The following is an 11626-nucleotide window of genomic DNA, read 5'->3' on the forward strand; positions in this document are numbered from 1 at the left end:
AAAAATAGTTAAAACATCAAGTTTCTATCTATTTCATGTGCACAAGATCTGCTGCAATGGTGAATTCAGATTTTTAGCCTAGAGCCCCTGGGCTCCGAAGCCTAGAGTTTTTCACCAGCCTATTACTGGCTATTATTTCAGATACATTTTTTAAGATGTCTGAGATTATAGATACAAAGAGATTTTCTTCAGATAAATTTTGAAGAACTCCGAAGGCATAAATCAGAAGAAAGCAAGTAAAAGAAAAGAAGGCTTATATCTTACAGCATAAGGCAACATGCACTCGGGTTTTAATTGTGAGAAACAGCTGCTATTTAGCTATTGCGACGTGACGTATATAGAAGGCAATAAAATAATGTTTAATATTTACTAAAGGGTGTCCCACAATTAACACAAAATTTGAATTTGGCAATATTCGGGCAGTTAAGTGTTGGCAAAACTATTAAAGAATCCATCTGAAAGCAAATAATTTAGGGTTAGTAAAAATGGAGACGTTTTTCATTGTGGAATAATATTTCAAAAATAATGAAAGTCTGGCGGTCACAGTTCGAAAATTTAAAAATTGGAACCTAGATCGTGTGATTTAATACCGTTAGACTTCCTTTTATGGGGTTATTTGAAGCTCTTTGCCAACAAATCCACGAGCACACGTACATTGAAAGAGAAAATTCAACGCTACATCAACGAAATTCAACCACATTTATGTAAAATGGACATAGAAAATTTCGACAAAAGAGTGAGTATGTTCCAACAAAGCCGTGGAGGTCACTTGCTCTATGTGTTATTCCATATATAGCCCAATCTTGTGTATTTTATAATTCAATAAAAATATAACAATTTAAAGAAAAAAACTGTTTTTTTTTTTCTATTTAATTCGAATCGTCCGTTAACATTTTGTTCTATCATGCAACGCTCTATTTTTACTAACTCTAAACTATCAGCAGTCAAATGGTTTTTTAATAGGGTTGCCAACACTTTTACTACACGAATGGTGGCAAATTCAAATATTACGTTAATTTTGGAACAGCCTTTATAAATACTCAAAAATTAAGCGCAATTTCAAAGAAAATCATGCATTACTGCGACTTTAAATCATATAAATAAAATTATTTAAAAGAATGCAAAAAAAAAATTATTTTTATGGAAATAACGTTTTTAAAAAATAGAATAGATTAAAAGAATAAATATTTTTTAAGATTTATAAAGCAAGAGAGAGAACTCATATTAAAGAAGTTTTAAGTTTTCAACAAACATTGGAAAAGGACTATTTTTTCCCTTCTTTCGCTTTAAAATATTTGAATAAAAGATCTATGCACAGTAACACGTTCCTCTCATGGTCTTTATTGCTCGAAGAACAAACTTTTGAAAGAACAATACAAAAGGAACGATTCCCGCTTCAATTAAATGCAAAATGATTTCCATTCACTTCAAAAATCCTGAGGGATGTATGTCCGAAATAAATGTATAAAAATTAGAGACAAAATCTTTGTTTGGTTAACAAATAATTTTTTTTAATTCTTTTCTCAAGTTTTTATATCAAATTCTGTTCGATTTATTTGGGAATTCTTTTAGAATGAAATGAAGAGAAAAATCGTTTTCGTTTATTCGGAAAGAGTGGGAAAAAATTCTCTCGTCATTGAAAAATAGGAATAAAGAATCTACAGATTGATTTTGCTTTCAAGATAAATCAAACAGAAGTTTCTGTCAACTTTTGAGTTCCATTGTATTTTATATAAAAAAAATTTATAAAGTTATAAGAATTGATTTTGATTTTCCAGATGTTATGTTTAATGACTTGTATTTAATCTCTAATGATGGAATACTTCTGAATTATTAGAATTATTAAAAATAGAGCCTAAATGTAATCATTGTATTAAATGAAACAAAAGCATACTTTTAATATTAACTCTCATGGTGTTTTATTTTCCCATGGATAGTGGTGCACACCACGTGACATTTATATTTCATAACAAAAAGTGCAAAGAATGTCGAATTCTGAAATTTAAAATTCCTGTACGTATAATACAGAAGTTAAATTTTCTTTCTTTTTTTATATAATTCTTAATTTTCTATAACATAAGGCATTATTAGAGAAAATTTAATCTAGTTTGAATTATTTTGCATTTTACTATATTTAGAAAATGCTATTTAAATTTTTGTACGACTAAAATTTAATATTTGATCAGAAAAATTATGTGTACATATAAAAATTGTGGTGGAAATAATTTTATCGCTGAATATATGCAGTATTCCATATAAAATAAGTGAAGGCTTTCTTTTCCAATTTCCTCAATCTTATTTTTTACTAGACGCCAAATGCATGACTGTGAAAGATAATTAGTTCAAATTGATAATAAATTATCATCAGGTAAATTTTTTTAAGTAAAGGCAGCTATTACAGTAATGTTGCTTATTATGTGGTGAAAGAAGTATTAAAGACCATTTTCATCATAAAATATTTTCTAATATAAAACTTTTGTTAAAAATCTGTAGTATTATTTCACTGTTCAGTAGGTCTCTTGGTAAAGAAAAAAAAATGTAGATATTTTTAATAGATACTGAAATCCCCAATATATTATATTGACGACTTATTGAGTTCTAGAAAGTGCCTGAATTTTGGCAATATGTCTATTTGAACCGTAGTTTCTTCTCGATATCTTGTTACATAAATTATAAAAACGCGAGAGATCTACTGCGAGTCAGTTGGGTGAAGTCTTTGAAGTTGTTGGATACCAGGCCTTAACTGTAACCAGTTTTAACTGTGAAGAACTTTCCCTTCTCACCACCAGGGGTTTGTTGACTTCCTCTCGATTTGGCGGCAACCAACGAACGCGTTTTATACTCTTCTAACTTGTAAATATATTCTTAATCATGTAACCTATAATCAAGTAACTATTAAAATAATATCTTAAAGAGAAGTTCCCCATGTTAATGAGTCATACAGTCACTGAACCTGCCACTAATTAGATATTTGAGATTTTCAGCTGCAGATGGAGACAACAACACCAGTATGTAAACTAAAAGAGATTCCAACCAACAAAACAAAGGTAAGCGCATTTACTTGCCTTTAATTTGGAGATTGTTCGTGTTGGAATATTATTTGGCATCCCTGCCGGGATAATTGGTGTGGTTTATTCCAATTTAGAGCTGAAAAATATATATTAGAATTTTGAACTGATTTATTATTATTATTGAATTTATATATTATTGAATCTTACTGAATATAAATTTCGAACTGTTCAATTCTAAAAATGGATGATAAAAGTGGCAGGTTAAGAAAGAAACGGGGAGTATTGAGAACATCTGTTACCAAAATTTGTAAAACTATTGAAACAGAACTAACGAAAACAGATGTAAATGTCGATATGTTAGAAGAAATGTTAGAGCAGCTTGCGGTTGAGTCAAGTGAATTAAAGAATCTAGATTCACAAATTGAAGAATTCGTTTCCGAGGACAAATTAGAAAAAGAAGTAAAAGAAGTATCGGAATACACCCAAAAAATTATAACTTGGAAATTTAGAGCGACCAAAAAAATTCGCGAACGAACAAAAAATGTTGATTCTTTGAATGTTCCAAGTTCCTGTTATAAAGAATCATCGAACATTAAATTGCCAAAACTTGCGATATCTAAATTCTACGGGCAATCAAGTTTATGGCTTTCATTTTGGAACTCCTTTGAATCAGCCATACATGAAAATGATTCATTAAGTGAAGTCAGTAAATTTAATTACTTAAAAGCACACCTAGGTGGTTCTGCCCTTAGTACCATAGAAGGATTTGCATTTACACCAGAAAATTACGAAATCGCCATAAAATTACTTAAAGAACGCTTCGGAAGATCAGATGTTCTCATTAATACCCATTTGAATAATTTACTGCGTATCTGCCCATTAAAGAACTCAGATGATATTGTATCATTCAGAAAAATGTTTGATAATATACAGACAGAAATCCGATCTCTTGAATCTCTTAATGTTTTGAAAGAAACCTACGAAAACCTACTTTGCCCAATCCTGTTAAAATGCCTTCCCCCCGATCTCGTTTTAGAATATAATAAAAACATGAAATCGGATAAATATGAAATAGATGAATTGCTCGACTTCCTGTCTCTTCAGCTGAAAGCAAAAGAACGATCGTTAATGTATGCTTCTCCCGTGAGTTCGAAAAAAGAAAAGTATTCATTTCACCCGTTGCGTTATGACTCAACTAGCGGAAAAATAAATAATCCTAGATGTTCCACTGCAAAGAGATTTAGCAGTTCAGAATTGATTAGTTCTGAAGTAAAAATAAAAACACCGGAATGCTTATTCTGCAATAAATTTCATGATGTTGTTGATTGTGAATACGTACGTACTTTAAGTTTGGAAGAACGGAAACGTATACTGTCTAAAAAAGCTGCGTGTTTTATTTGTGCAAAGCAATTTCATGTTGCTAAATTTTGTAGGTCAAAAATAGTTTGTACTCTCTGTGGTAAAAAACATTTATCCATATTATGCAATCAAGATAATTCTGTTCCGAAAAATAATACCCATTTTAATGAAAGTAAGGATGAGAATAATCTTTTAAATGAAAATTTCACGTTGGCGAATAATTTATGTTCCAGGGAGGTTTATCTGCAGACTTTAATTGTTAGCGTCGAAAATAATGATTTAAAACACTATGTTAGATCGATCATTGACCTCGGGAGCCAGAGGTCGTATGTCAGCAAATACGTAGCGGATGTAATGAAATTGAAGTGTCTTGGGGAACAAACGGTGACTCATGGACTTTTCGGAGGACTGAAAAGGCGGGAAAACCACAAGATATATTCCATTAAATTGCGTAATACAGAAAATAATTTCTGTTGTAATGTAGAAGTAATGGATCAGAATAAAATTTGCACTTCTCTTCCCAAATTAGATTCTAAAAACATCGAAGAAGTAAAACAATTGGGTATATTTGTTAGTGATATTTGCTTAGATGAAAATCTTTGTTTGTATGAAAACGATCCCAAGGAGATTCACATATTATTAGGGGCAGATACGGCAGCCAGATTATTTACAGGAGAAATTAAAAAACTTTCGCCTGATCTAATTGCGATGAACACCAAGTTAGGGTGGACAGTTATTGGAAGATCAGGAATTAATAAAAATGATAGTTCCAGCACGCTAATGTCGCTACTTGTCAACGACGTAAATATATCCGATCTTTGGAGGCTTGATACATTGAATATCAATGACCCTGCGGAAACTCAAAGTAGAAAAGAACTAGAAGAAGCGGCTAAGGAACATTTTGAACGCAGTGTAACACGAGATAACGAGGGGCGCTACATTGTCAGTCTACCGTGGATACATGATCATCCACCTCTTCCTGATGGCAGAAAGTTAGCTGAACGAAGACTTAACAGTTGTATTAAAGCCTTAGAACGTGTCGAGAAGCTGGCCGATTATGATGATGTTTTTCAGGATTGGCAGAATGAGGGTATCATTGAAGAAGTTGATCCTATGCAAGAAATCAAAGAAGGACAGCATTTCTTACCTCACCATCCTGTCTTCAAGGAGAATTCGACGACCAAAGTTCGACCCGTTTTTGATGGTTCAGCTAAAGAAAAGAATACACCTTCTATTAATGACTGCCTCGAAAAGGGACCAAATCTTGTAGAACTCATTCCATCTCTCATAAATCGCTTTCGTGTTGAAAAATATGGAGTGATATCTGACATTAAGAAGGCCTTTCTGCAAATTGGATTACAAGAACGAGATAGACCATATCTCAGATTTTTATGGAAGGATAGAAGAAAAGACGGAAATATCAAGATCCTGCAGCACAAAAGAGTTGTGTTCGGAATCTCCTCCAGTCCTTTCCTTCTAGGAGCTACATTAGAACTTCATTTAAAAAACGCCCCAGATCATCTCAAGGAAACAGCCCAGCAACTTATGAGGTCCTTCTACGTTGATAATTGTGTTTTCAGCGTCAACAGAAGAGAAGAACTCGCTAGATTTATTTCGGAATCACAAGCACTATTATCTACTGCCAAGTTTGAACTTCGAGGGTGGGAGCATTCTCCTACTGAAGACAAAACTGAAGAAAGGCAAGAAGACCGAAAGGTTCCAGTTCTTGGGCTTCTGTGGAATTTACCAAAGGACACTATATCTCTAGATTTGAAAAGTTTGATGAAAGAAGATAAAGGACCTATTACAAAAAGAAAAATCCTGTCAACCGTTCATCGAATCTTTGATCCGATAGGATTTTCTTGTCCAGTGACTCTAGAGCCCAAATCTTTGTTGCAGGAATGCTGGAAATTGGGTCTGTCCTGGGATGCTGAACTCCCTCTGCTGATAACTGAAAGATTCGAACGCTGGAAGATGAAGTTACCGAAATTGAATGATCTTGAAATACCAAGATGTGTACGTGAGGACTTTGCAGAAGATTCCAAATTTTCCATCCATGTTTTTTGTGACGCAAGTCAGAGTGCCTACGCTACATGTATCTTCTTGAGAGCTGAATCTGCTGATAGCACGTCGTGCCAGTTAATACAAGCTAGAAATAGAGTTGCTCCTTTGAAAAAGATCTCTATTCCACGCCTAGAACTTTTGTCCTGTACTATTGGTGCTAGATTGGCAAAAGCAACCATATCCGAACTTGGACTTGAGAACATACCAATCTTCTACTGGTCTGACTCTATGAATGCTTTGTATTGGATCAAAAGAAATGAGAATTGGGCCACGTTTGTTTACAACAGGGTACTGGAAATCCGTAAACTCACCAATCCTGAAGACTGGAGGCACATAAGTGGAACATTAAACCCAGCTGACCTTCCATCACGAGGTTCCAATGCAGAGGAACTTGTGAAATCTCTTTGGTGGAAGGGTCCAAATTGGCTGAGAATGCCTATAGAAGATTGGCCTGTTTCGGAAACTATGCCAGATTTCGACGTTGTAAACTCCGAAAAAAGAAAATCTATTGTGTCTGTCACTAACACCACGACAGAGCAATTAGAGTACTTTTCTAAGGTATCTTCTTTCCGAAAAATGACCAGAATCACGGCTTGGATTTTTCGTTTTTATAAAAATGCTAAAACCCAGAAAAAAGAAAGAAAATTCGGTACCCTAGATTTTGAAGAAGCAGAGGCTGCAGAAAAGTACATTTTAAAACAAGTTCAAAGTCAATGTTTTTTGGGGAATGAAAAACTGAACTTACAGACATTCCTGGATTCAGATGGTTTATTAAGAGTAAAGACCAAAATTTCTCAAAGAAGTGATCTACCAACATTTAGATTTCCAATTTTGCTGCCTTCAAAGCATGATGTTATTGGAAAACTTATTTTTGAAAAGCATGTTGAACTTAGTCATGCTGGGATACAGATTTTGATGTCGAGTTTAAGAGAGAATTATTGGATCTTAAAAAGCAGGAAGACAATACGTCAAGTAATAAGGAATTGTGTAATATGTCAACGTTTTTCATCTCGGCCATTAGAAGTAGCAAGTGCTCCACTACCCGAAGATCGCGTCAGAGATGCTTATGTTTTTGAAGTAGTAGGAGTTGACTTGTGCGTACCACTATATTTGAAAAACAAAAGCAAATGTTGGGCTGTACTTTTTACATGCGCAGTTTATCGCGCAGTCCACATCGAGCTGGTAACTAGTTTATCAACAGATAGTTTTATTCTAGCTTTACGAAGGTTTATTTCTAGAAGAGGAAGACCAGCTACAATTTATTCAGATAATGGAACCAACTTAGTGGGTACTTCTAATGAGCTGAAATCTGTTGATTGGGTGAAAATACAAGAATATGCCTCAGTAAAGAAAATCCTATGGAAATTCAACCCCCCATCAGCCCCATGGTGGGGCGGATTTTGGGAAAGGCTTATAGGTATGTTGAAATCTATCTTAAGAAAAATTCTTGGAAAGGCCTCCTTACAATTTGAAGAATTGTACACTGTACTATGTGATGCTGAGGGCATTATAAATTCAAGACCTTTGACATACTTAAGTGAAGACAATGAGGACCTTATAGCATTAACACCTGCTATGTTTTTACAAGATGTAAAAGAAATAGGAGTTCCAGATATAGATCAAATAGATGCTAAGAGAATGAATAAAAGATTCTTCTACAGGCAAAAAGTGTGTCAAGATCTCAGAAAACGTTTCAGAATCGAATATCTTGGACATCTTAGAGAATTTTCAAAGATTCGTAATGAATCTAAAATTAAAGAAGGAGACATTGTTCTCATCGGTGATAGTAACGTCAAGCGAATAAATTGGCCTTTGGGAAGAGTCATCAAATTATATCTTGGAAAAGACAAGAAAGTTCGTCTCGTGGAAGTCCAGACCAAATCTGGGTCTTTCCTACGTCCAATCCAGAGACTTTTTCCTCTTGAGGTCAGCCAAAGTGAAAAATCTGCTATCCCGTGTCTCCCAAAGAGTGATTCTCCATCCACAATGATGATTCCTGATGGTACACCTACCTCTAGTGACTCTCATACTGTTTCAGATGTGAGACAACCAAGAAGATCCCGTTATGGCCGGCTTTTAAAGCCCAATGCTCTCCTAGACTCATTGGTTTGAGTATCTAAAGTCTTTACGAAACTCAAAGGTGGGAGAGTGTTGGATACCAGGCCTTAACTGTAACCAGTTTTAACTGTGAAGAACTTTCCCTTCTCACCACCAGGGGTTTGTTGACTTCCTCTCGATTTGGCGGCAACCAACGAACGCGTTTTATACTCTTCTAACTTGTAAATATATTCTTAATCATGTAACCTATAATCAAGTAACTATTAAAATAATATCTTAAAGAGAAGTTCCCCATGTTAATGAGTCATACAGTCACTGAACCTGCCACTAATTAGATATTTGAGATTTTCAGCTGCAGATGGAGACAACAACACCAGTATGTAAACTAAAAGAGATTCCAACCAACAAAACAAAGGTAAGCGCATTTACTTGCCTTTAATTTGGAGATTGTTCGTGTTGGAATAGAAGTATTGACAGCGGAGCGAGCTCTAAAGCTACACTCGGCACACTATTATGATGTTGCGTTTATATACTAAGGATGCTCTCTGGCCTGCTAGTGCTGTCTTATGTGCTCTTTTTTTTCTGTGTTTGCTACTTGTGTTTTCGCATTTTCTTGAAGAAGAAAGCATTGTTGTCTGTTATCGAGCTAGTTTGTCTTCTAACTATAATATTAAAAATACTGGCCTCCTTTGGTGACCAACTGGTTTGCCGGGGATATTGATGATCTTTAATTTACATTGAATCATCTAGATATAGTTTCATATCCATGATAACGTGAAATTGCCAGACATTAAAGGTAAGTTACTCTAATTTTCTTACATAAGCTCTCCTCATTCATACAAAAAATTTTCTAATGAAGGCCAGTCCTATGACGTCATGGCACTTTTAAAAATGCAAATGGGAGATTCGTGTATCTAATAAATTTTGCAGTATTGTAACATCACATTTTTTATGCATCTCATAAATTACACAGATATTAAACAAAATTAATCTTCTTCGACTTTAAACAACGGAAGTAAATCACGATTAAATATTTGCTGAAACAATGAAAACACTTTGAAATTCAGGCAATAATGTAATCCATCATAAAAAAATTAGGTAACAAAACAATAATTTTGAAAATGGCAATAATTTAGTAAAACTTTCCATAATTATTAATTTGGTACCATTAGGAGACATTTTTTTAAAACTTTGAAACGGTTTAAAATTCATTCTTATATTATAATATTTTAGGAAATTATCGTGGAAATATCATTATATCTTTCTTTCAAATCGTTTTTCAACTCGTTGGGCAAGATCTTCTGTTGAACAGATCTCTTCTTAATCGAAAACTCGAATTAGAGCCGATTCAATTTCATTTCTTCCCTGAATTAAAGAACTCGTTAGGAGCCCAAAATTTCCAAATTAATGAGGAGCTTTAAAGAAATGTTCAGGCCCGTTTTGAATCGCTGGAGGGAACATTTTTCGAAGAAGGGATTGTAACACTGATCCACCGATACGACAAATGTCTGAGTATTCACAGCGATTAAGTCGAAAAGTAGCTATGTTTTGCATACATTTTGATAATAAATTTATTCGTTCTCTAATAATGTTCTACTGAGGTCCTTCAAAGCATGATAAAATAGTTTTTGTGCAATTTGCTGACAAAAACGCATATCAAATTTCATTTCTCTAATTCTGAATTTTTTAACTATCATGTTCAGACACTAGCAAATTTATGAACCGGCAGATGATTAAAACTCTTAATCATATCATATTTACAATTCTTGATGCGGATCATTGAGTCCTGATACAAACACACATGTCTTATATCTATATGCTTGATTTCACCCCCTAGTTATTTACGTTTTTATTTAGTTATTTTTTGTTCCGCAGATAAACTTCAATTAGAAAAACTTGATAAAAACTTTGAAATTTATTAAAAATATCCATACCAAATTTCATGACTATAGCTAGTTGCATATTTGAATTATTGTGTGCACACACAGACAAAGACAAAATTACAAAAATGTGTTTCTAGGGCTCAAAGCTGTCTGAAATGTAAAATTTCATCAAAACCTCGAAATCAAATTTTTTTGACGATTACAATTCAGAAAGATAAAAATTAACCTCAGTACCAGAGATCATTTATAGACATAAACTTCAACGTGCCCTCTGGGTGAGAAAACGGAAACTGCATCAAAGAACAACAAGAAAAAAGTCAACGCGGTTAGATATTGGATGACCTTTGCAGTTGCGTTTATTATGTGGCGACAGTATACGAACTTTTTTATATTTAACCAGATGAGTTTTCAGAACTGAGTTTAACTGCATTCATTCCCGATTTTTCTAGTTTCAAAATATTGTTGTAAAAAAAAGTAATATACCGATAGGAACAATTTTAAAAAGAACAGAACATAAATTCACTCTTTATTTTTGTCTTATATGTTGCATAAAAAATAAATAAGACGGTTCATACTCTGTTATTTGATTTTTTGTTTATCTGCGAGCAAAAATTTATTTGTTATGTAAAACAATAAAATGTTATGTAACATCATGAAAAGTAGATATATTTTCGTCCAAAGACATCTCGAAGCTGAGGATTATTATATCAAGAAAAAAAACAATATTTTAGTGATGAAATAACGAATAAATCGGAACAGCATCTTTAAACATTTTGTTTTTGAAAGATTTATTTTTTAGAATAAGGCTTCAAATTTGGAAATTTTTGAATGAAATCCACTTTGTATATTGATAAAATATGCATTTCATACCAAATTATATTCCAAAATTTTTCTCTCCAGTAATTGAATATCACCTTCGTAAAATATGTACGATAAAGAACATAGATTTTTGTAAACCTCTTTTTATATTACATACTTTTTATATTTGCTATACATATTTTAAAGCCTATTTTGAAGTTGGGAAAATGAAACTCCCACGCTCTCAAAATAATTGACTTTATGGTACGATGAAATTCCAAATTGATATAACCTTTTGTTTTATGAAATCATTTAAAGGTTTGGAATGTACTATAAAATTACTATTAGTTCATAGAAACACACTTTTGTTTATATACTTCTTCCTCACAGAAGTAAACTTTCCATTGAGTAGAAAAGTTTAATGACCTTGGCAAATAACCTTTAAATGGACCT

The 11626-nt window shown here is 33.3% G+C and overlaps 1 protein-coding gene across 1 annotated transcript; it reads left to right on the forward strand.

Moving 5' to 3' along the window:
* Positions 1-4859: 4859 nt before the first annotated feature.
* Positions 4860-8546, forward strand: LOC129987527 (uncharacterized). The gene is made up of 2 exons (XM_056095497.1): positions 4860-6992; positions 7182-8546. Exons 1-2 carry the CDS (start codon positions 4860-4862, stop codon positions 8544-8546), a joined length of 3498 nt encoding a protein of 1165 aa, XP_055951472.1.
* The last annotated feature ends 3080 nt before the right edge of the window (positions 8547-11626 follow it).

The sequence above is a fragment of the Argiope bruennichi genome, chromosome 10, assembly GCF_947563725.1.
Source record: "Argiope bruennichi chromosome 10, qqArgBrue1.1, whole genome shotgun sequence".
In the NCBI taxonomy this organism is placed as follows: Eukaryota; Metazoa; Arthropoda; class Arachnida; order Araneae; family Araneidae; genus Argiope; species Argiope bruennichi.